The sequence below is a fragment of the Eptesicus fuscus genome, chromosome 7 (genome assembly GCF_027574615.1).
Source record: "Eptesicus fuscus isolate TK198812 chromosome 7, DD_ASM_mEF_20220401, whole genome shotgun sequence".
Lineage (NCBI taxonomy): Eukaryota > Metazoa > Chordata > Mammalia > Chiroptera > Vespertilionidae > Eptesicus > Eptesicus fuscus.
In genome coordinates this window covers 57825279-57850837 of record NC_072479.1, presented here as the reverse complement: position 1 = coordinate 57850837, position 25559 = coordinate 57825279, and the positions used below count along the sequence as shown (strand labels likewise).

At 46.0% G+C, this 25559-nt stretch overlaps 1 protein-coding gene across 1 annotated transcript in view; it reads left to right on the top strand.

Annotated features, from left to right (window-relative positions):
• Positions 1–25559, top strand: part of SCN8A (sodium voltage-gated channel alpha subunit 8) — a 121421-nt gene that overhangs the window by 88377 nt on the left and 7485 nt on the right. Inside the window, exons 16-23 of the mRNA XM_054719070.1 lie at positions 258–725; positions 1286–1403; positions 4951–5105; positions 7963–8136; positions 19588–19872; positions 21881–21934; positions 22400–22537; positions 23532–23636. Of these exons, the coding sequence (XP_054575045.1) occupies positions 258–725; positions 1286–1403; positions 4951–5105; positions 7963–8136; positions 19588–19872; positions 21881–21934; positions 22400–22537; positions 23532–23636 (1497 nt within the window). The remainder of the gene's footprint in view (positions 1–257; positions 726–1285; positions 1404–4950; positions 5106–7962; positions 8137–19587; positions 19873–21880; positions 21935–22399; positions 22538–23531; positions 23637–25559) is intronic.

Below are 25559 nucleotides of genomic sequence, written 5' to 3'. Positions count from 1 at the left end.
ATATATACTAGTATATGTAAAACTATAAAAGAACCAAGAAAAGAGGTGCTAAACTCCTTATATTACAACCAAAAATCAAACACAGTGCTCACCTAGTCACATGAGCATTTAAAACACTATGTGGGCCAAGCAAAACTCAATATAAATTCTTGAGTGTGTTACATAAGTCTGTAGGCTGCCAGTTTCCTAGTTTAATGGATAACTTACCTAATACTATGCTGCATTCACTCTCCTTTTTCCTAATGCTACTGGTACAGGTGCTGAACCTGTTTCTGGCCTTGCTCCTGAGCTCCTTCAGTGCAGACAATCTGGCAGCCACGGATGATGATGGGGAAATGAACAACCTACAGATCTCAGTCATCCGTATCAAGAAGGGTGTGGCTTGGACCAAAGTGAAAGTGCATGCCTTCATGCAGGCCCACTTCAAGCAGCGTGAGGCCGATGAAGTGAAACCTCTGGACGAGTACGATAAGAAGGCCAACTGCATCGCCAACCACACTGGTGCAGACATCCACCGGAATGGTGACTTCCAGAAGAATGGCAATGGCACCACCAGTGGCATTGGCAGCAGCGTGGAGAAGTACATTATTGATGAGGACCACATGTCCTTCATCAACAACCCTAACTTAACTGTGCGGGTGCCCATTGCTGTAGGCGAGTCCGATTTTGAGAACGTCAACACAGAGGACGTTAGCAGCGAATCAGATCCTGAAGGCAGCAAAGATGTAAGGTCCCAGCCTAGAAACCAACCTTGATCCTGTGTGAGAACAAGCAGGGCTCTGTCAGCTCCAGATGTTTGGTTCAGCTATGGGCTTTGTAGCGAGAATCTGGAATAGCCAGCTCACCCCCCCCTCCCCCGGCCCATTGCCATTCTAGGCCTTCCCTAGGTGACCTAGATTCCGGAGGTGTTCCTGGATTTATCTCCATAGCTCCTGGATCGTCTAGGTCAGAGGCTGGAGTACACCCTCAAGTAGTTCCCTGCCATTAATCTGTTTGAGCGGAATCCCTGAGACCAGCCTATGGCCACATTTGTTTAGGGTGGGTTACTGTCATCTGTGAGTGCGTTCTAATATTATATCACATCCTGACAGAGGTTTTGAAGGCCCTGTGGTAATTGTTTGCCCATCATGAGTTGGATGATGATGACTTTAGAGTAAGAATTGAGGAGAAAAATTATAGCTAGTACATCATCCACACCAGAGGTATGGAGTAGTCAGTCAGTGGAGAGTGGACATGTTGCTGCAGAGTCTCTTGACCTTGATCTCCCTTTTCCTTGCATATCTAGAAACTGGATGATACTAGCTCCTCTGAAGGAAGTACCATTGATATCAAGCCAGAAGTAGAAGAGGTCCCAGTGGAACAGCCTGAGGAATACTTGGACCCAGAAGCTTGCTTCACAGAAGGTGGGGGACAAGGAGGGGATGGGGCACGGGCACTTGCTGCTTACATTGTCGCTAAGGATAGTGGTTGTATGAGAGGGTGGAACTCAGTGGCTCTCTTGAAGAACATTGTTCCCCACCTCATCATTTTGAGGGCAGTTGATACTGTTTTCCCTGCTCAAACTATTTTTTTTTAATAAATCTTTATTGTTCCGATTATTACAGATGTTCCTCTTTTTTCCCCCCATAGCTCCCCTCCACCCGATTCCCCCCCTGCTCCATGTCCTTACCCCTCCCCCACCCGCCTCTGTCCTCATCCATAGGTGTAAGATTTTTGTCCAATCTCTTCCCTCACCCCTCACACCCCTTTCCCCTGAGAATTATCAGTCCACTCCCTTTCTATGCCCCTGATTCTATCATATTCACCAGTTTATTCTGTTCATCAGATTTTTTATTCACTTGATTTTTAGATTCACTTGTTGATAGATATGTATTTCTTGTCACTTTGTTGTTCATAATTTTTATCTTTACCTTTTTCTTCTTCTTCCTCTTCTTAAAGAATACCCTTCAGCATTTCATATAATCCTGGTTTGGTGGTGATGAACTCCTTTAGCTTTTTCTTGTCTGTGAAGCTCTTTATCTGACCTTCAATTCTAAATGATAGCTTTGCTGGGTAGAGTAATCTTGGTTGTAGGTTCTTGCTGTTCATCACTTTGAATATTTCTTGCCACTCCCTTCTGGCCTGCATAGTTTCTGTTGAGAAATCAGCTGACATTCGTATGGGTACTCCCTTGTAGGTAACTAACTGTTTTTCTCTTGCTGCTTTCAAGATTCTCTCTTTGTCTTTTGCCCTTGGCATTTTAATTATGATGTGTCTTGTAGTGGTCCTCTTTGGATTCCTCTTGTTTGGAGTTCTCTGCGCTTCCTGGACTTGTAAGTCTATTTCTTTCACCAGGTAGGGAAAGTTTTCAGTCATTATTTCTTCAAATAGGTTTTCAGTATCTTGCTCTCTCTCTTCTTCTGGCACCCCCATAATTCAGATGTTGTTACTCTTGAAGTTGTCCCAGAGGCTCCTTACACAATCTTCATATATTTTATTCTTTTTGTTTTTCTGGTTGGGTGTTTTTTGCTTCCTCATATTTCAAATCTTTGGTTTGATTCTTGGGGTCCTCTAGTCTACTGTTGAATTTCTGTATATTATTCTTTATTTCAGACAGTGTATGCTTAATTTCTGACTGGTCCTTTTCCATTTTTTTGGCATTCTCATTAAGATCCTTGAAGGTCTCACTAAGTTTCTCAGAGGTTTCTAGAAGATTCTTGAGTAACCTTATAACTGTGGTTTTGAACTCTATATCCAGTAGTTTGCTTTCCTCCATTTATTTCATTCGTGACATGTTTCTTTGTCTCCGCATTTTGGCTGCTTCCCTGTGTTGATGGAGTGGCTTTGTGTGGTAGGTGACCTATAGGGCCCAGTGGCTCAGCCTCCCCAATCACCTGAGGTGGACACTCTTGGTGCACCCTTTTGTGGGCTGGGTGCACAGTCTTGTTGTAGTGAAGCCTTGATTGCTATTGGTACACTGGGAGGAATTGACCTCCAGGCCAATTGGTTGTGAGGACCAGCTGTGTCTATAATGGAAGAACTGCTGTGCTGGAGACACCCTTATGGGGCAGGACTTGTTTCAGTGGGGCTTTGGTGCTCACTGAGTCTGCCTCTTAAGTGTGTCACTTATGGATGTGAGGAGTTGAAATCTGGTATCGTCTCACACTGACCACTAGGTACACTGGCTCCTGGATCTCTAAGGAAGTGCAAGTCATCTACTGCCTGAGGCCACCCAGCAGGAGCTACAGGGAGATCTGCAGATTTCTCCTCTTTGTTTGGGGTTTGGAAGTTTTGGCGCTGTCTAACCCAGCTGCAGTTTGTTAGGTTAAGCTGCGAAAGGGCAGGCCATTCATATACAAAAGCCATTGCGCACAGTTTGGGTGGGTTTGTAAATTGGGTGGGGCGGGGTCTCAGGGAATCACCAGAGTGTAGCAAACAGCGATGGCTGCCAGTCAGCCGTCTCTGTGTCTCTGTGTCTGCGCGTCTCCGCGTCCCACGCCCCAGCGCAGTAAACAATGATTCCTGTGAGCACCTCTGCGAGAAAGCCACCCTCACTTTCTGACCTGATGCCAGACAGTCCAGTTTCTCCCCATAGGAGTCTGGGTCCCCAGAGTCTCACCGGAAACTGGAGTTCAGAGCAGTCGGAGCTTGTATCTCCTTTCCTATTGAAAAAAACAGCACACCCAGTTGCCAGCCCGATTCGTGCACCTCCGTACCTCTGCTTTTCCGCACCTCTGCACGTCCTACCCGGTCTCAATGCAGGTTTTTCTTTCCTTCTAGTTGTAGAACTTCTACTCAGCCAGCTTTCCCGTGGTTCTGGGTGATGGTCATTTTTGTCTTTTAGTTGTAGTTTTGGTGTGGTTGTGAGAGGCAGCACGTACAGGTGTATACCTTATGCTGCCATCTTGGTTTCTCTGAGCCCTGCTCAGACTATTCTCTAACATTTTTTTCTTTTTTGTTAATCGTCACCCAAAGATATTTTTCCCATTTTTCCACTGATTTTTAAAGAGAATAGAAGGGAGAGGGAGTGACACAGAGAAACATTGATGTGAGAGAGACACATTGATTGGTTGCCTCGTGCATGTGCCCCAACCAGGGCCAGGGATCAAGCCTGCAACTGAGTTGCATTCCCTTCACTGGAATTGAAGTCATGACCCAACGCTCTAACCACTGAGGAAAACTGGCCAGGCTTTTTCTTTTCTTTTTCTCTTTCTCTCTCTCTCTCTCTCTCTCTCTCTCTCTCTCTCTCTCTCTCTCTCTTTCTTTAAATAAGAAACATCAGTGATGAGAGAGAATCATTGATAGGCTGCCTCCTGCACACCCAACACGGGGGATCAAGCTTGCAACCTGGGCATATGCCCTGACTGAGAATTGAACCATGACCTCCTGGTTCATAGGTCAATGCTCAACCACTGTGCCATGCTGGCCAGGCAATCTTTTTTTTTTTTTTTTTTAATATGTTTTTATTGATTTTATAGAGGGAGGAAGAGAGGGGGAAATAGAAACAACGACAAGAGAGACATATTGATTGGCTGCCTCCTTCATGCCCCCTACTGGGGTGTGAGCCTACAACCTGGGCGTGTACCCTGACTTGGAATTGAAACGGCAACCTTTGCATGGGACAGTGCTCAAACAACTGAGCCACACTGGCCAGGGCTCTAACTTCTCTTTGTCCACTTTCTCTTGGCATCAATCCAAAGATTTCCATTAGAAAGGCCTTTTCTGTCATGGCTCTGTCTGCCTCTGAGTACCCTTTTCCCTCCCTCACTTTATGGGACATCTTCCCAACTCCAGGGGGCCCTGGCGGCCTTGCAGCAGGGCCTCGGCCCTGCGAGCCTCTGGATTTCTTCATCAGATGATCTGATTCGTCTGCTGTGCTCCCAGCTGTGTGGTGGGGCTGGGAGACAGAGGAGAGGGCAGGGCTGGGTGGGGCATGTTCACGGTCTGACCTGCCTCTCCCCCTGGTGCCAGGTTGTGTCCGGCGATTCAAGTGCTGCACTGTCAACATCGAAGAAGGCCTGGGCAAGTCTTGGTGGATCCTGCGGAAAACATGCTTCCTCATTGTAGAGCACAATTGGTTTGAGACCTTCATCATCTTCATGATTCTGCTCAGCAGTGGCGCCCTGGTGAGGTCCAGGGGAGAAGATGATGAGGGATTGGCTGGGGAAGGGTTTGTAGGAACTAGTGGGAAAGACTGCCTGGGGCCCAAGACCAGTATCTCCGAGAGCACTGATTGGCTGTGGGCCCGAGAATAACGGTCTGTTGAAGTGCTTTGGCTGGTGCTTTGAGCCTTTGGGATTAGAATCCACACTTATCCACACCCTGATCTTGAGACTCAGCATGATCACTCTCCACCCTAAGGCCGCCTTTTCATCAGGACGAGAATTCAAATTACCAAGTGTCCTCACCGCTTGGCTTGCCCCAACCTAAGCACCTTCCTAAAATGAACTTCCCTTTCTCATCTAATGCCCCACATCTCCTGCTCTTTACTTTTCAGTTGCCCAAGGGATGGAGGAGGAAGTGTTCCTCCGCCCCCTCACCCCTCACAGCTTACTGGCTTTGGAGAACCTGGGGCCTTAGCAGCTATTTAGAGTGTTAGATCTCGGGTACACGGGTTATTTCTAGTCCTGTGGTTGTACGTGGTCATTAATCAGTGAGGCTTATAGGGCACTGAACACACAGGCTCCTCCCCTGCCAGGACTCATTTTTTCTGGCGTTTGCTTTCACGCTGAGCTGGATTGTAGCTGAGGAGACCTGGACAGGGTCTGGGATGAGGGGCTGCTTCCCAGTTGAACAGATTTGAGGACAGCAGGGACCAGAGACTCTACACGCTTTCCTTCTGTTTATTAAGGGATTATTCCATCTTATTGAAGATTTTTGGAATGTTTTTAAAGAAGGTGGGCACACTTATGTCGGTGTGGAATCAAGGCTTAATCTGGAAGCAAAGACAATAACCAGGGAGAAACCCCAGATTCAGGGTTACAGGTCCCACCGAGGCCTTGAGAAGTTCTGCTGACGTGCGGTAGAATAAGAAGGGGTGACAGAGGCCGTCATCTGTGGTAAAGAAGAGCCCAAGGGTGCCCCGGACCAGGTGTCTGTAGCAAAGTGTCAGCACGAAACCTGGAGGCAAAAAATGGAGGCTTGTGTCCTTGGTCTGAGTGAAGGGGAGCCACCGCCCTGCCCACCCCTGAGTCCTCTCCTGCACCAGCAGGCACTCACTCAGCGCGTCCTGGGGCGCCGTGGGCACCGCGGGGACAGACGGCCTGGTCTCTGCCCTCCAGGAAAGGGGGGGTCAGACCAAGGCCATGGTGGGAGACAGGTGTTGTGTTATTGTTGCCGTCCTTCTTCAAACCTAGTAAACAGAAACCTAACCTAACAGGGAGCCTGCCCCATCCTCTGATCCTTCTCTTCCCCATCGCCACAGAAAAGGCAGCGGTGAGATAAATGTTCTGAACTTTGTTTACTACTCACCCGTGACAATGTTTATGTGTCATGATGGAATAAAACGGGATACGTGGCTCCGTCCCCGAGGCCCCGTGCAATAGTAGGCATGAGACTTAAGAACAGCAAAGTGAAGCCACAGCTAGATTGTCCCAGTAAAGACTAGAATGTGGTTGTGATGAAGCCTCAGAGGAAGGGGGTTAGAGCCTCCAGTGACACGAAGATCAGTTTTTGGCATCTCACCTGGGCTGGGCTGTAGAATGGATTTCTACAAATGGAGTTAAGGGGAAGCAACATGGGAGCTGTTGCTGTTTTCACTGAGGGGATTTATTTGTACCAAGATCCTGAGGACTGTGGACCCATGACCTCTGCCCCCACTGTCCAGTGAACCGGAACACCTGGTGTTCACCTGCCTCCTCTTTGGAAGATGAGCCTGCAGGCAGCCCCGTTGTGTCCTTCTGGAACTCTTCAGGGCCCACACCCCCATTTGCGTGACAGGGGACTTTCTCCCCACCTCCCAGGCTTTCTTTTTCACACTTGAGGAGATCTCTTCTCTTAGCACCACACTTGTACAGTCTCCCACTCTGCACATGGACGTGCTCAGACCTTTGTATCAGAGAATTACCTCATTCAGGAATTCCAGAGAAAGAAAGTAGTGCTAACGTTTTTTACCTGACTATCTCCCAGCTCTGTGGCCCTCTACCTGTATCTGTGACGTCAGGGGCTAAAAGGAGAAAGTATTTTGTCATATAAATACATAGTATTGGCAAGATTGTGAAAAAATTGGAACCCTTACACATTGCTGGTGGGAATATTAAAAAATGGTGCGGCCACTTTGGAATACAGTTGGGCAGTTCCTCAAAAAATTAAACATAGCGTTACCATATGATCTAGCCATCCCACTACTAGGTAGGTATATATATATATATCTCCCAGGGAAATGAAAGTATGTCCAGAGATAAAAACTTGCACACAGACGTCCAGGGCAGCAGCATTCACAGTAGCCAAAAAGTAGAAACGGCACAAATGTCCATCAGTTGGTGAAAGACGAACAAAATGTGGTGTAGCCATTCACTGGGATATTATTCACCAGTAAGAAGTGAAGTACTGATGTGTGCTGCAACATGGACAAACTCTGAAAACACTGGGCTCGGTGAGCGATTTTATTTATGTGAAGTGTCCAGAATGGGCAGGTCTGTAGAGGGAGGAAGTAGGTGAGTGGTTGCCGAGGACTAAGGAGAGAGAGAGAGAGGGTGACAACTAGAGGAAGTGAGCTTGCTTTCAGGGCAATGAAAATATTCTGAAATTGATGGCGGTGATAGATGTACAACTGTGAACATGCTAAAAGCTATTGTACCCTTTAAATAGCTGAATTGTATGGTACAGCTCAATAAAACTTTTTTTTTAAAATCATGTGTAGCCGGGGAGTAAAGTGGAAGAGACAGGAAGCTGAATAGGCCAGCCCCGGGTGGGCGGAGCTGCGGCCGGGGGCGGGGCTTGTCTACCCTGAGGCACCACAGGCAGCGGCTGCCTCTCTTTCAGGCCTTCGAGGACATCTACATAGAGCAGAGGAGGACCATCCGGACCGTGCTGGAGTACGCTGACAAAGTCTTCACCTATATCTTCATCCTGGAGATGCTGCTCAAGTGGACAGCCTATGGTTTCGTCAAGTTCTTCACCAACGCCTGGTGCTGGCTGGACTTCCTCATTGTGGCTGTACGTGTCCTGCTTTCTACTTCCCACCCTTCCTGGCGGGAAAACAAAAACAGGGATTTTTCTTCTTCTAATGGCTGGAGCGGCCTGGGGCCCCGGGTATAAGGCAAGATGTAGATAGATGTAGGTCTGGGTATGTTGCTTTCAGAGCCGTCAGATCTTCACTTTGGGAAGGGACCTCTGAATGCATTTGCTCCGGGGACTGACCAGCCAGCCAGCCCTTTACCCTGGTGGTTTGGCTTAGAAAATTCAGAGATCCGGAAAGGGAAGTGGAATCCTTGGTATCAAGGCCCCTGTTTTTTAGGCTGGGAACAGGAAGGCTCTTGTCCCAAACAGCAGGATGCCCTCTTGCTGCTGCCAGGAGAGGGGTGAGGGAATGAGGTGGGTGCTGCTGGGATGCAGGTAGAGGGGGATCTAGGTAGACTCTCCTGCTGACTGTTCCCGTGACGCTTCCGTCCAGCTCAGGTCTTCACACCAGACTGATCTGAGCCAGTCGGTTTCTCAGAGAGAGGGGAGCTCACACCCAAACAAAGCCCCTTCTCCCCCACAGTGCCATTTCCATGGTGACCATCAAACTTAAGAAAATCCTTTTTTCCTTCAGGTTCCAAGACCATCTCCAAGGCTTGGTGGCCATTACATCCCGAGTTATTTTTCAGGGTGGAGGCCGCTGCACCTGTAACTATTTCTCACCCCACCAGCCCTTGTTTCTTGTTGGCTTTTCTAACCGTGGTGATTGTCTCTTATTCTGTGTAATGACTAAAGCTTTTCCTCCCACCCACATCAGCATTTGAGAGAAAGGGCGAATGGGAATTGTAGGACCAGGGCCTATGGAGCATTCGGTTCCTGCTGAGGGCTGAGAAGTGCCAAGAAAGTAGAGCATTTGGGGGCTGAGTTGGTGCATTTAGATATAGGCTTGTTGACTGCATGGTGAGCTGTCTATAGAGTGCTGCCAGGACCCAGAATAGAGCAGCATGGGACCCTCTTCCTTGGATGACAGGAGCCCAGCACCCGGCAGCAGCAGTGATCTCTGCTCTATAAATGCATCCCTTTCCCAACAAGGTCTGCAGCTTCCACGGTTCATGACTCCTTCCAGGAGCTGTCCCTGTGCCTCAGTGAGGTGAGGAGGTCACCCTTTGCTCTTAAAGTGAAGCAAATGGGTGCTCCCCCAGAGGGTGCCAGCCTGCGACCCTCCTAACTAGAGGTTTCAGCACTCCCTTTAGCAACTGGTGATAGCACCTTGTGGTAGAAGGGCCTCTGCCCCCCACACGCTGAGACTTGAGCGCTCAGAATTAAGGAGTGGGCTTGGGATAGACCAAGAGAACTGGGCCTGCTCTCTTTCTCGAGCAGGGGACCACTGAGAGTCAGGTGGCACACCTATGGGAGTCCAGAAATCCCTTCCTCTTCTGGACCTTCCAAGAACTGACAGATACATCCACTGCCACACTCCCAATGGCCCTAGGGAAGCTGCGATTTGGAACAAATCTCTCCCACCATGACTTTTGCTGCCTCCACTGTCCACCCTAACCTGAACCACTATCTTCCTCCTCTCAGGGGTGAGCAACCCCAGAATTTGAGGATATCGATCAGGAATCTCACATCCCTCTGGTACCCAAATAAGCTGCTAAAAGCATTAACAGTTCTGCGCATCACTGTTTATTCAGCAAACATTTTTATCACTTTTTACACTCAGTGTCAGGGAAGTAAAAAGCATGAGACAGGTATGGAGCCAACTAACAGCAATCCATAAGTCCCTCCAGCTTTGGGGAGTTGTTGCATTCTTACATTGCCATGAGGCCTGGCAGTGGCTCCTGAGAACGCCTCTGCCAGTTATTAGTAAACAAATCCCATTCTCTGTGTAGAATCGTCCCAGGAGCCTAGGGGGTCACAAGGGTGGGCAGGCGTGCTCGAGCCCCTGGGGAGCTCACACTAGCTTGCAGGGCCGCTGTGGCCTGACTCAGGCTGGTGGTAATCAAGCATCTGGGAACAAGGCTCTCCCAGGACCCCCCTTGTGTTAACGTCTGTCAGGCAGAACGTCCATTCAGTCTTCACGCATCAAATGTTCATTGAGCTCCACAACGTGCAAAGCCTGCTGCCAGGGGTTGTGGGGAAAAATACAGAGAGTAGAAGACGGGGGCTCTTCTAAGGGCCTGGAAAGATGAGGCGCATACCAACAACCGTAGCAGAAGCAGAGTGTGCTAAGTAGGGACAGTCCTGGGATGGACCGTGGCTGCACTGGTTGCCATTTGTGAGTTGTGGATGGAGAATGAGGCTTAGACTGACAGCTGGAACTGTCAGAGCTTTCGCTGTCCTTTGAGTAAGGTATCTAGTGCCCTTGGCATGTTAGGTCATCCAGCAACGTAAAAACTTTAGGTCCTAATTCAGCATCATTTCTTAGAGACTCTCTTCCTCCCAGGGTTTCATTCATCAGTGACTGATGTCTGAATCTCTTATTCGTCAGCATGTTTGTTTCCTTAATGAATTTTCATTCTCCCCATTGCCCCTGTAAGCTCCTCTGAGTACTTTTTAGAATCAGGAGGTAATCCAGATAACGTATAAGGTTAATTGTCTGTGTTTATAAGCCATGCGAGTTCCCAAAGAGAGATTTTGTTTTGCTCAGGTCCTTGGCTGCACTGGAGATCTTGTCCTGTAAAAGAATTTCGTCATCTTTTCTGCAGGAAAAATTGCCCCGTCATATCCAGAGGTTAGCCAGCACACTGGTGCCGGGGATGGGAGCTTTTCAAAGTCCACTCCCTTCATTCTGAATTCAGACTGCTGAAATGGTCTGTGTTTGAAATGTTCACATCATTTTGAAAAAGTCACCCAGTGCCTTCCCCTTTTTTCCCATGCCTCCAGCCATCGATAATCTGAATTTTGACTTCTCAACTCCTTTTTCAGGTTTGGTTCTTTCCTCAAAGTATACTTTAAGCAATGTGCACACTATCTCCAATGAGAGTTTAATGGGGAGGCTCAGAGGATTATAAGAAAGTCCTCAACTACTAAGGAATAACCCCGCTAGGATCCTTATAATCTTCCTGGGGAGATCTTGGCCAGATTGATCAGTCAAGCACAGATTATCTCTCAACAACGTTTAGAGCCAACCTCTGGATTGGCGTCTGTACCTCCTCCTCACTTTAGGCCTCTTTGTTATCAGATAAATTATACTCACCACCACGCCCCCCAAAAAAGAGCTGGAGGTCTTCTCACTTTGTATGGGACCAATAGCCACTGAAAGCTTAGCCTTTAGCAGTCATTACCTGGCAGTTTCACAGGACAGAGCTGAGAAGGGGTATTTAGAATTCAGGCACTTGACTGAGATGGGGCAACTTACCTTCAGACATCTCTATTAAGGTCTTACTAAGCCCAGCCGGTGTGGCTCAGTGGTTGAGCATCATCAAACTGTGAACAAGGAGGTCACGGTTCGATTCCCCGACAGGGCACATGCCTGGGTTTTGGGCTCAATCCCCAGGAGGGGGCATGCAGGAGCAGCCAGTCAATGATTCTCATCATTGAGGTTTCTATCTCTCTCCCCCTGTTATTTGTGTTTAAGAGTTGACTGTAATTGGCAATGGTGGGCAAAATATACCTCCATGTCTTATCGATCATGGTAGATGAGAGGAAAATGATTGATTGTTGCTACTGTGTTCTAGATAAGGCTTTGAGGCCCTTTTCTTAGGCAGAAATTCAACCTTGAACTATGTACCCTTTAAAGAACATGAGTAGCCTAATAGGGCAGCACTGAATTCCAGATTTGTTTTGGACACTACCTAGGATTCCAGAGAAGATTCCTATATTGGTGGATTATGAGTGCGCGCATAGGTAAAGGTTTACAACCCTGTTTAAAATGGAAACTTTTAAGGCTCCCCGTCCCTGACCCTCACTCGGGTCATTGGCCTCCTTCTACCCCCTACCAGTACTGCCGCTCAGTTGTAAATATCTTCATTTAAAAAACAACAACAACAACACAGTTTGGTGTAGTTCAGAGATGCAGAATTAAATCCCTAAGATAGAGATGAAAAGCAACAAATGAAACTAAGCTAGGAGTTGTTGTTTTTCTCCTCTAAATTTGTTTTAAAATATCAATTCAGGCTAAGCAGACGTGTAACCAGAGGGAATTTAAGAATTGTTAATGGTGGGACATCTTAACCTATCCCAGAATAAGGGAAAGACTGCTCTAAGAAACCCAGAGCCCAACCATTCTAGGATTTGAGCAACTAAAGGTATTTCAGATCTCAGGTCAGGCGCAGCTGTAAGTGTAGGCACTTAGAACCCGGTGCTAAGGGACCATAATGGTAACTGCTCTGAGGACTCTGGAAGAGCAGGAAAGCATTCTACCATGACTCTAGGCCTAGAAGCCTGCAGACTGCTCCTGAGTATGCCAGTATGTTCAACTTGGGCTTATTCAGATACCTGTAATCCTCCACTGGGAGGCCTAAAATCTAACCGCCAGCCGGGGAGGTCATCTGACTGTGGAAGAAAGAGCTCTGGCCTGGGAATCAGAAGTGTGGGTCTTAATCCTCGCTTCAGGGCTGTGACGTGATCCCGGGCAAACTCTTGTGCATTAGGTATATGGGTCTCAATTTCCTCACCTGTAAAATAGAATATTAAAAATCCTTACAAGGATCTTGCCAGCTGTTATTTTAATGATGAGGAAGTAGAAGATTGGCCTGGAAGGGACAGGCCTGAGGCCAGGTTGCTTTGGACTGTTCTGGTGATTATACGGAAAAGTATGGATGCCGTTGTCCAGACCCACCCAAGTCTTCATGGACATGGAGGAGTCATGGGTATCGTTAAAGGATGGAAGGATTGTAACAGTTAAAAATGAGAAGTAGAAGCATTATACTTAAGTGAGTTCTCATAGACTCGAAATTTTGTCAAGAAGTGTCTTCATCTGGTTCTGTGCTCCGTGGGAACTGTAAAGTCAGCTGTGGTACTCATGAATGTTGCCTTTGTTCATGTAGTGACTCATCAAATTCTCCCACAAACGGTTTTTTGTCACCCAGGAGTAAGAGCGCTTGCCCTTGTTGGAAGTCCCTGGTGACTGAGCTGAGGAGGGGGCAGCCCGTGTGGAGTGTGTGTATTTATCTGTATTCTTTTCCATAGGTACCATTAAATTTGTCTGGCTTAATTTAATGGGAACTTCGGGGACCTGCAGAGACTGTACAGGGCGAGGGTAAGGTTTTCGTCATCTGTTCAGGCTCCTCTTCTTCCAATGGAACTTCCTCATTCCCTCCCGCTCCCTTCAACCTCTTCCCTTTCCCAACTTGTCTGTCTGTCTACCGCCCTCTCTCGATTTTCTCTTTCCTTTGTGTTTTTTCTTCTGCTTCTCAACCACCTTTCCTTCCAGGTCGTTTGAGTCCAAGTTGAAGTAGGCAGCTGGTGTTACCCACTTCCTCTACCTGGGGGGCCCACCCTGTATTGATCAGTGCTAGGGGCTTTGTTCTAACACTCTGGAACCTCTGTTTTCTTTTTCCTTTTGTTTTGTTTCCGTTTTTGTTTTTCTCTTCTGTTTCCGTGTAGGTCTCTTTAGTCAGCCTTGTAGCTAATGCCCTGGGCTACTCGGAACTAGGTGCCATAAAGTCCCTTAGGACCCTAAGAGCTTTGAGACCCTTAAGAGCCTTATCACGATTTGAAGGGATGAGGGTAAGATACTAAGAGCCGCTGATCCTTCTGCATGCCCATGGAAACTGTTTAAGCATGCTAGAACTGATCACATGGTGGAAAGATCATTCAAACCCCAACTCTGTGATGCAGCTGCTCTTTGATCCTCCACTCTCTCCCCCGCACCTGCCCCGTGCGAGGAGAGTTGCATTAAGCTGCCTCATCACATTAATAAAGGCCCCACCCCCAACAACATGCCATCGCAGAACATGTTAACATTGGCTATTCTCATTTGGCCTGGCTTACCTGTAGCACTTGGGGCAGCTTTCTGGGCTGTTGACTTAATAGGGAGAATCACCAGGTGCAAAGAAGGGGAATTGTAACCCAGAGACCCCCTGAAAAGCAGAGGCTGCAGGTAGGGAGAGCTTGTGTAGGGCCATCAGCCAGGTGGGGGCTGTGACCTTGGGGTCACTCAGAAAGCAGCTGAGGAGGGGCTTGAAGACATGATGGCAGGCCTGGAATGGGGATGGAGCAGAATTTGGCATGGCCCTGGGGAAAGAAATGCTTTTCTTTGTATTGTGATTCCTCTTATTGCACCTTGTTGTTCTCAGCCCAGTCCCATAAGGACTGGCAGCCTCTGTCTGATAGCAAAGCTTTTCTCCTCACCCCCTACCCCTCTGCCCACGCTCTATGGTCCCCTCTCCTAACACTGTCAAAGGAACAACCAGGTACGATGCTACATGATTATCAGCTAGTTCTCCTTCAATTTCTCGACACCTGTTAGTCCTGCTTTGGTGACACTCCACCCAAGTCCAAAAGGTGCAAGGTGCTGTCACCCTGCCAATTGAGAAGTAAGGCTCCCTCTCTCGGTGCCTTTTTGCTGTTTCTCTCGATTCAAAAAAGTGTGTGTGTATGTACACATGTGCACATACACACATGCACACTGAAAAGTCAATTTCCTAAAACCAAGCGGGCAACTGGCTTTTGGCGGTACTAGTTGTCCTGTGGTAATCAGAGAGGTCTGTTATACTTAACGAGACCAAGAAAACTCGTTTCCATTCAGATGTTGAATACATGCAGGAGAGCAAACCAGAGGATATGTTTTTAAATGTGCAAATACCAGAATGCAGGAATGAATACGAAACAGGTGCAGTCGTCCACATGAAGCCAGGCTAATTGGAGAAACTAGATGCTAGGACAGTGCTGCTTCATTCATTCCTCGTCTGTGACCCTGGCCACTAACCACTCGATGATGACACCCATGGCTGTATGGAAAGGTGACAGTGTCACTGGCACTTGGGAATTTTATTATCTCAGTTTATTCACACAAATGCTTTTTGCAACAGATGTGTGTTTCTTCTGTAGCACAGTCACAGTTTGGTTTACTAAACGCCAGCTCTCCGCAGCCCACCCAAAGCCATCCGCAGGAAGGTCAGTCCCACCGCAGCGTAAACCTATTTTAACTTAAAAAGCAAAACAAAACCTGGGATTCTTAGTCTCTCTCCCGTCGATGAGAGAGATTTCAGAATGTGTGATAAAGTCGTCGTTAGGCTCAGGCTTAATGTGGGGGGAGAGGCGGTTGCCGAGGACTTGGTATTTAGGTGGCCGTGGCGTCATTGAAACGGGGATTAAAATGCTCTTCCCTCCTCGCCCACGTTCCCACTTTTATCAGAAGGGGGTTAGTTAAATATTTTCAATAAATCATACTAATTGTTAAAGAGTTTGTTATTCATTTTGGTGACTAAGAAAACTGAGGATTTAAAAAAATAAATCCCTTAAAGACAATATTTGCAACATTGTACCCGAGCCCAGTAGCCTGTGATCCTCTACCATCCCCAACAGTGATCCTGGATCTCCTGACATGAGACGGGTTACCTGAAGAAAGCCTAAGGAAAAAATGCCCAACGGATACTTGGTACTAACTTTCCCCGTCGGGATGCTCCTTCTATCACTGGTGCCAGCTTGTTCGGGAGGAAATTACTTGAATAATCCGGACACCCGAGCCCTTTTGGTGGCCACACCTTTCCTTTTAGCCCCTCCCTTTCTCCCTTTTCCTGGACTCGCAGTTTCCACTGCCCCAAAACTTCCCCTTGTCAGCTTTCAAGGGCGTTTAAGAGGCCAGAGGTCCAGAATGGATGTTCAGAGCAGTAGAAAGTTTTATTGCAAAAGCATTGGAAAGAGGAACTTGTATATCAAGGTTTTCTCAAATATGGGCAGGAACAAGTGAACCCAAAGCTAGGATTTCTTTTCTTTTTTTTTCTTTCTTTTTTTTTTTTTTTTTAATTGTTTAAAGTATTACATACAGTAGTACATATATCTCCTTTATTTTCCCCCCGTTGACCTTCCCCCAGCCTCCCCAAAGCTGGGGTTTCAAACAGTGAAGAAACGCAGAGCTAAGGAAGCTCTGGTATAGGAGTGTCACCTCGCTTGGTTGACTCCAGCCAGCAGCACTGGCTGGGCAGGAGGAGAGGGCTCGGGTCCATTCCTATACTGTGGAAGAATCACGGCAAGGAAAAAATAGTGAATTTTCCTGAATTTATAGTTTTATGTGTTATTTTTCTATGGGTGCTTGTGTATGCCCACACTTGAGAGATTCCCCTTAGAAAATGTTAACCAAGAACTTTACAAGAACCAAATATTAAGAATGCAGATGGGCTCAACTGTCACTGTGCTGCTCCAAGGACAGGCTCAGAGCTTCACTTGAGAGGGAACAATTAGTCCTAGCCCGTCCTGGACACTGACCTCAGTCTCTTCCTCTCTTCTTCCTCAAACCAAAGATCAGAAAATTGAAACATTCATGCTATTGGAAAAGTAATACTTGATGTAGTTCTTTGCTTTTCTCTCCTCCATAGTAATCTTCATTTAAAATGTTGCTGTGCTATTAAATATTTGAGGGCATTTAAGAGTAATGCTATGAAACATGCATGCATTTTTGTTGATTGTCAGTACATAGTGGTCCATCAAAGCCATGTTCCCTCTGCCAGATATTAAAAGCTATTTGACATATTTTATAGTGTTTAATTGAGCAATATTACTCTAGGCATTATAGAGATGACAAAAATGCTGTAAAATTTAATATTCATTGGCATTTTCTCATCAATTATATGAAATTTGTATCAATTGCTAAGTATAAACTTTCACTGAAAACAGTAGCTTTTTATAGATTGTTAGAACCTAGCTTTGAGTAATATTTCTATACCTAGTTTTTTAAAAATAATGAATTTCTTGAGAATTATTAGAGAGCAGAAGAGAAGGTTCAATTTATTACGAGACTATCCATGGACACTTGAATTCGCATTTATAGCCCATCTATAGCGTGAGAGTTCAAAATAACAAAGCATGGCTTCTTACCCTTTGTTTGCTGAGAATATCAGCACAAGTATATATGGAGCACAATTAACAACTTCTATTTAACATATCACAGCTCATCAGCTACTGTTTATAGCCAGAAAGAATTATTAGTAAATTTCATCAGCTCTCTTTACTATTTGATTCATAAAACTAAGGTAAGAAGTTTATCTTTGGTTATGATTAATAAATGAGAATATGTTTACATCTTATAAGTACATTGGATTTCATAGGATTTTTATGTTACACATGTCTGAGAACAATGCTCAGTAAATACTTTTGTGTGTATTGATTCCTTTGATCATTCTTTGAGTATAAAATTGTGAAAAGATCACTTAGTCAATTAGCTAATTATTCTTTCCTGCTGTTAATATTACACCATATACACCAAAGACACCATATAGGACAGGTTAGACTGGGTTACGATAGAAGAGTTCCTAGAAGATGTTGATTCTGAATTGAGATTTTAAAAACATTATTTTTGGGTTTCAAATCTTTGGGAGCCTTCTTCCCTGTTGCATACTTGAGAGGATCCAATAGAAGGTTGTGATCTCTCACCTAAGCTCTGCTGCAGCGCTGTCACAGAGACCTGAGCTTTTGAATCTTTGCATAATCTACTCTTATTGTTTGAGAAATGATTATTCCTGTTGTGGATCACCTTCCTGGTGCCTATTCTTTAGCACATTTCGTTGCTTTCTGGTGCTCCCACCAAAGGGTGAGCAACTGTAGAATGAGGAGGTAAAATTCAAATCTGATCACCTGACAAATTTGGTAACAAGTAAATAAGTAGGAATATCAGTCTCCAAAATAGCACTGAGGATTTTTCAGATTCCAGATATTCTGGCTTTCCTAGCTCAATGAAATAAACAGTTGAAACACAGTGATTTTATACAAATGACAGAGCTGTTAGATCTTGAAGAGATTTCTTGGTCTAAGAATTAAGAAATAACTGCCTCTCCATCTAAAGGCCTTCCTATGTGATTTGGAGAAACACAAAACTAATATTTTAATCGAAGGAAGAGTGACTCCTTAGCAGAATAGCACTGCCTTTTTTATATAGGTCAGAACAGACAGCTCTTCTCAGCCATGTGTTCCAACGAGTGACGTGCAATCTAAGACCAAAACGGGATATAAGGAGAACCTGGACCCAAGTCAGGCTCACATCAGAGCCCAGAGCTGCCCCGGTGTTCCCTCTCGGCCCTCGTGCTCTTGGCCCTTTGGGTGCTGTGCTAGTCGGCAGCCTGAGCTGTCTCCTCTCTGCACCGAAAAGCTGCAAGGTCATGGTGATAGTTGTCACCTCCTTCTAACAAAATGTTGGAAGACTTATATCGATTGTCTTCACTTTAACTCCATTGATTCTCCTAGAATCCCAGAGAAAGGAAGGTGCATTCTTCCCACTGTAGAGTCCCCTTTCTGGGCCTTGGCAGTGCCACTCAGGACAACAGCAAGTAAGAGTCAGGGCAGAAGTGAACACCAGCCTTGCCTTTGCCTCACCGTCTGAAATGCTATTCTTATAAGCACTCGGAGCTCCTCAGGTGAAAACTGCTGCCACAGTGGAAGTGTTGTCTAGCTACTCTCACGTACAGTGTGAAGCAAAATCAAAGTTAAAACAACCCAGAAGCTTAGATGCCTGAGGGGATTTTTTTCCCCCCTTTCCTTCTTTTTCATTCCTCAGTCGACTGTAGTCAGTGATTTTTAACAATATGCCAATTTTGGGTTTTAAGGGCAGTGATCTAACCCAAAACTTTCCCCCAAAAAAAACTTGCCAATCCTATGTGAAGTGTCAAGTCAAGCTTTGGATTGAGCGGAGACATCAGCATTTGCCAAGCAAGGGGTGACTTAGATCCAGGAACCTACAAAATCAGGAAGAAGAGGCTGAGGAAGAAAAATGAATCGTGTATGAAAAACACATCTGTCCAGATTTTATTGTATACTGTTTGGTAGAGGGAATATAGCTTTTTTTTTTTTCTTTTTCTTGAGCCTGCAAAATATGCATGCTCAGCTGTTGCCTGAAGTAAGATAATTGGCCTTGCATAGTCATAAAAGAGACTTTATGTACCGTTGACTGATTCACTGCAAACCCTAAAGGGTGATTTTTAAGCAGTCGTACTTGTTTTGCAGAGGGGGAATGTCTGTGGATAGGCTACCTGTGAGCTTGAGATCTGTCAGATTTTCCCTGGGGGCATGTTTTATGAGAGGGAGGTGGGACTAAAATAATGTTGTATTTTAGGAGAGAAGACTAGGTCAACTTGGGCAGGGGACTTGTGTTAGATGAAATAAATATGTAATTTATTAGAATTCTTCTGAATATATTTCATAGATTTAGAAAATTTTGGTCCTACTTCTGGACCAAACTGGATCTCTCCAGTTACCCTAATTTCAAAAGGGACACCATGTTTCTGTAGTCAGAACAAGCCACACAATGCCATTCCCCTCCTGGAAATCAAAAAAAAGTGTGTTTGCCCGCCCTTCCTGCCCACACTCAGCAACCTCCCCCTTCCAACGCAGGTGGTGGTGAATGCCTTGGTGGGCGCCATCCCCTCCATCATGAATGTGCTGCTGGTGTGTCTCATCTTCTGGCTGATTTTCAGCATCATGGGAGTTAACCTCTTTGCGGGAAAGTACCACTACTGCTTTAACGAGACTTCCGAAGAGCGATTTGAAATTGAAATCGTCAACAATAAAACTGATTGTGAAAAGCTCATGGAGGGGAACAATACAGAAATCAGATGGAAGAACGTGAAGATCAACTTTGACAACGTTGGGGCAGGATACCTGGCGCTTCTTCAGGTGGTAAGTATGGTTATTTTTCCTGTCCTGTGAAATTCAGGTGGGTAGCAGAAATCTTATTTGGATCCCCCTCCACCCTGCTTCCAGAATCAAGATGATACTTTTTAAAATATATATATATTTTATTGATTTTTTTTTTTACAGAAGAGGAAGGGAGAGGGATAGAGAGCTAGAAATATCGATTCGCTGCCTCCTGCACAACCTCTACTGGGGATGTGCCCACAACCGAGGTACATGCCCTTGACTGGAATCGAACCTGGGACCCTTCAGTCCCCAGGCCGATGTTCTGTCCACTGAGCCATACCGGTCAGGGCAAGATGATTCTTAATAGGTCACACAGCACTGGGTCGTTTCTCAAACTAGTTCCAGGGAGACACTTTCCCCGCGTACTCTGACCTCTCCAAGACCTCACTCAAAGGAGCTCTCACTGCTCTGAAGCTCAGCAACAAATAGAGATTCCTGCAGGATAATAAAGTTGCAGAGCAATCACCTTCTCTCTCCAGTGCAAGTGTGTAGTTAAAGAAAAAGGAAAAAAGGAAGATGAGTGCATAAACAAACAAAAGTGAGGGCAGTTTGATGGAGTGGAACAGTTCTCCGTAACAGCTACACTAAAGTTCAAGGAAAGAACATGGCCGTGCTGTGTTGCTGCCACTCAGGTCAGCCCCCGAGGAAGGTCTCGGTGCATCACAGTGAGAAAGGATGTGTTGTAATCAGGTAGCATTCCGTCATGCCTAGCTTCCTCTTCCTCTCTTACCAGCTTTTGGGAATGTTTTATAAGATTGTGTGATGCAATGAAAATTCCTAGGCTTTGGAATCAGACTGATGTAGGTTTGAGCCACACTCATTTATTGGATATGTCAACTTGGACAAATTACCTAACCTCTCTGAGTCAGTTTCTTCCTCTATTAAATGTGGATAATAATACCATGTATGGTTGTCAGGAAGATTCATGATAATTTACTAAAATTTCTTACCACAATGCCTGGCACATAGCAGTGCTTAATTAATGGTATTTGTGATTATGGATTTTGTTACTATTACAACTGTCTACACCATACAGTTGTTGGGTGTCTTAAATGTGATTATGCAGGCGAAGCTCTCAGTGCAGTCTTACCTAGTAAGCACTTACTGCTAACTAGTAGTAGGAGGCAGAGTTAAGGGAATGAGCAGTAGTTCACTTCACTCCAAAGTACTTGCGTTGTTCTATCCCAGTTCAAGAAATTGGACCCGCAAATTGAATTTTAATTGGAGCAGCTCCAGGCGACCAATGCACATCCAGCAGCCAGTCCAACGTTGTACTCAGTGTCCCCACCACGCACTGCTAGAGCCATCAAACGAATAAAGGGCTGCCCACACTCCGAACAAACTTAGAATCTGGTTAAGTAAATAAAACATAAATAGAATGTGAGTAAAACATGGAGAATTGTAGTTGTTCACCCATATTGGTTCGCAAAATCAGGCTAGATATACTAGATTGAGAAACAGAATTGGGAAGGGGCTGCGTCGGGTGAAGCCAGCATTGCCACTACCGTAGGCTACACGTGTATGTATTGGTAAAGAAGTAGTTCTAACTTGGGTTTTTTGTTGTATTTTTTAATGCAGCTATGAATTTTCCAGAGCCAAATGCTTGTTTAACACCTTTAAAAAAATGATTCCTCCAAGTTCCAAGTACCCTCAATAGATTCATGCTATTCATGCATGAATATGAGTTTCCCCCAGCTTTAGGCAACCTTCTCAGGCCCACTTTTAAGACCTTTTGTGAAACTAATGATCAAGTTACCATGGTCAACCTACTGCCCTGCCAAACTTGGATGTTATGTTAAGGGACGTAGACAAAGCTCCCTTGGGACGTGTATTCATAAACAGAAAAGGTGTATGTCCACGTGAGGCCACACTCAGTCTCCCTGTCTTGTGTTCTCACTGAACCTAACTGGCCTCTTGGACCCCTGCTTAGGCTCCCCCACCCCCACCCCCTCACAGGCGCAGTCTAATGACTGACTCTGTTTGCCAGGCAACCTTCAAAGGCTGGATGGACATCATGTATGCAGCTGTAGATTCCCGGAAGGTAAGGATCTACCTGATGAAACCACCACCTTCCTAGATGGCTAGGACGGAGCAGCATGGTGGCTCTCATCAGGAAAGAGGGGGGGTTGGAACACTGATTGCTTGTTTTATTGATTATAGGACACTTTGCTCCTCTCAGTAAGTCATCACTGACTCCAGATGACCAGGCTGCCTGCCCAGGGGAGCTGTCCGCTCCTCAGTGCTGCTTTGAAATAAGTGTGGCTCCTAGCAGACAGCCTCTCACCTCATGATTTCCCTATTCTTCACCTAAGTCACGGCAGGAAGAATGTCTTCTGAGGGCAGGGCCTCCACCGTGAAGGAGACAGAGAATCTAGGGCTCCCCCGTCCCAGCTTGTTCAGCAGCTCAAGTGGCAGTTATGGCTGATGGCCTTGGCAGGTCAGAATGGCCCACCTGATCCCCAAGTGAGGAGCTGACTCTCTTCCTTTTTCTCCTGTCCTTTGACAGCCTGAGGAGCAGCCTAAGTATGAGGACAACATCTACATGTACATCTACTTTGTCATCTTCATCATCTTCGGCTCCTTCTTCACCCTGAACCTGTTCATTGGTGTCATCATTGATAACTTCAATCAACAAAAGAAAAAGATAGGTCTCCTCCCCTCATTGCCAGTGGTCAGAGGTCCACCCAGATGAGGGCGTAGCTCTCTATGTCTCTGACCCTATCTCTAGAGAGAGAGCACCTTTCTTCCTTTAAAATCTATACTGCCACGTCCCTGTGGCACTTGCCCCACTGTACAATAGCCCCAACCAACTCTTCCTGTTGAGGGCTGTATTTCACAGGGTGTGGCTTACCACAATTACTAGCAGTCTTATTCTTGAGACCTTTTACTGGTTTTGGTCACCTACCAGAGGGAAGTGGGGTAGGAGAGGGTCTAGTGACAGGAGTGAAAAGGGAAGCAAATGAATAGCTACAGTGAGAAGTAGAAATTGTCTAGACTTGTAGCTGTCCACGTTAGTCCCTGGGTACTACTACTAGCAAATTGGGGTTGAGAGAAATTCGCTTCCTTACTTGTCCCAGATGGTTAACAATTTTCCAAAGCAAATTGAAAAGATTACTTGTCACTCATTTTATAAATCAAGTCCATCCCAACAAACTCCAAGGAACTCCCCAAATTGTTTTCTTGCATCAGAATGTCTATATTTTTAATATTGTTAGAAATAAATGGGCCATTAGCCAGGACTTGAAAATCCTTTTATTTTAAAATGTCTTTTCCCTAGAATTTTGTCAAGAAAGCAGGCCCCCCCCAAAAAAAAAAAATTTAGGAACCCTGAGATGTGACTGTCTTCAAAGCCATTGCCCTCAAGGTTAACCCTTCCCTGAGAGTCTGTAACTGGATAGCTCGTTTCCTTCCTTCCTGGCAGAGCTCGGGAAACCCAAGCCGAAACAAAGGCAGGTGTCCCCTTGAATTACAGCAGTTGTCCCAGGTCTGCCTCACTCGGGGACAACCATTAGCTAAACTGGCCTCAGGAGAGGAAAGGGGATACGTGTCCCTCCGTTCTCAGTTTTGAACCTTGGGTTCCCAAGCCAGAACACCTGAGAACCGGTTGTAATTGCTCCTCCTCTTCTTCCCTCCTTTACTTTGGAGGTCAGGACATCTTCATGACGGAAGAACAGAAGAAGTACTACAATGCCATGAAAAAGCTGGGCTCGAAGAAACCACAGAAACCCATCCCCCGCCCCGTGGTGAGTGCACTGTACAGACCCTGGTAGGGTTACTCCAGAGGAAGGACAGGGCTAAGTGGTGGGCTGCCTGTGCCCTCGAATCGTCTCCCCCTCGCCCCCTCCAGGAGATCTGAGGGGGGCGGCACAAGAACGGGATGAAGGCGTGGGGTGGCTTTTACATGTGTGCTTGACCGTGCCTCTGGCCTTCCTTGGGCAGCAGCAGAAAATGGGCATGTTGACCACATCGGCTCTGGCCCTGCCAGAGAAATGTTTAAGAGGCAGCTGAAGATTCACAGAGGAAAGAGACCTGAAAGCTGATCTCTTTCCTACCCGTCTGAGATGGGTTTGGTCATCATTTCCTTAACCCTCTACCCCACAGGTCAGCCTTGTGCCTAGAAGCTGCCATAGTGCTGTGGGAGCACAGAGTGAAACGAGGAGAGTCTGATGTCCTGGTCCCCTCCTTGAAATGAGCCTTTTGTAAAGCAGATTTGGGGCCTGGGATTCTGCTCTACCCTCTGTTGGTGGTTGTCCTCTTGCTTCAGAGCAGAGGATCCTGCTGCCCTGTGGTCCCCAAAGACCAGGCTCAGTTCCTTCTTCTGTAACTTGCATTTAAAGTAACAACACACACACACACACACACACACACACACACACACACACACAGCAGAACTCTTAAAATAGAAGTTTTCCTGGCAACTTCTTTTGTAAAAATAATAGTAGAGCTACTTTGTTTTAATCAAGAGTGGGAGCTCCGGAGTGTTTTCCCTACTCACCGCCACACCTGGCCTACTCGCCTCACCAAATTCTGAGAGAAAGGAAATCCTAGGGCTTTGCAGAACTTTATTGTTTGAAAAACACCAAGTTAAAGTAATCACCAGCTCAAGGGCCCCGGTACTTTCAAAACACTCAGGGAGAGCTTAAGAAAATGAATGGTTTTTAGTTCCTTGATGTTAGTTTCCATTCTGGGATAGAAATGGGACCAAGGGAATGGAAGCGGGTTGACATTTCTAAAGTTGTGTTCAGTACTTTGTACGTGGGAACCTGAGTATATTTCCTTCCACACTAAAATATAAAAACTGCGTGTGGTAGGAAGCATTAAGAGTGACTAGCACTCATGCAGCAAATACAGCAGGTCCTTCAGGAGCATTCTTCTGCTCAACAGTGGATTTCATTATAACATTGGTGAGATGCATGGGAACTTAACTCTTGGTTATATCAATTAGCTTATGGTTATAGGTCACTTTGCTTAAAGTCACAGAGCCTGTTTACATTAAGTGGGGGACTTATTGCAGTTATGGGTCTCCTATTATGTACCAGGCACTAAACATAAACCGATGACCAAAATTTAGACACTGTTATGGAGCTGACAATATATAATGGGGATAGAGATAAATAAGCAAACAGCCATTATAAAATGTGCATTGTTGTGAGAAAAAATTAACTGGAGGGCCATGACAGAGAAGAATGGAGGCTTAGGATGGGGGAATCTGCTTCAAAAGAGTCGTCAGAGAAAGCCTCACTAAGGAGGGTCTACTTGAATGATGAAAAACAGCCAAAATATGGGAGAAAGAGATCCTGGAAAAGCAAATGAGGCCCTAAAAGCCGGAAACATTAGTGTGGCCAGGTGGTGATGAGCTGGAGGAAGGGGCATGAGATGATCAGGATCAGACTGTGAAAGGCATTTTTAAGCCAGGTTAACAATAGGAATTTTGTTGCAAGTACAATGAGAAACTATTAAAAGATTGTAAGTAGCCAAAACTGGTTTGGCTCAGTGGATAGAGCGTCGGCCTGCGGACTGAAAGGTCCCAGGTTTGATTCCAATCAAGGGCATGTACCTTGGTTGCGGGCACATCCCCAGTAGGGGGTGTGCAGGAGGCAGCTGATCGATGTTTCTCTCTCATCGATGTTTCTAGCTTTCTATCCCTCTCCCTTCCTCTCTGTAAA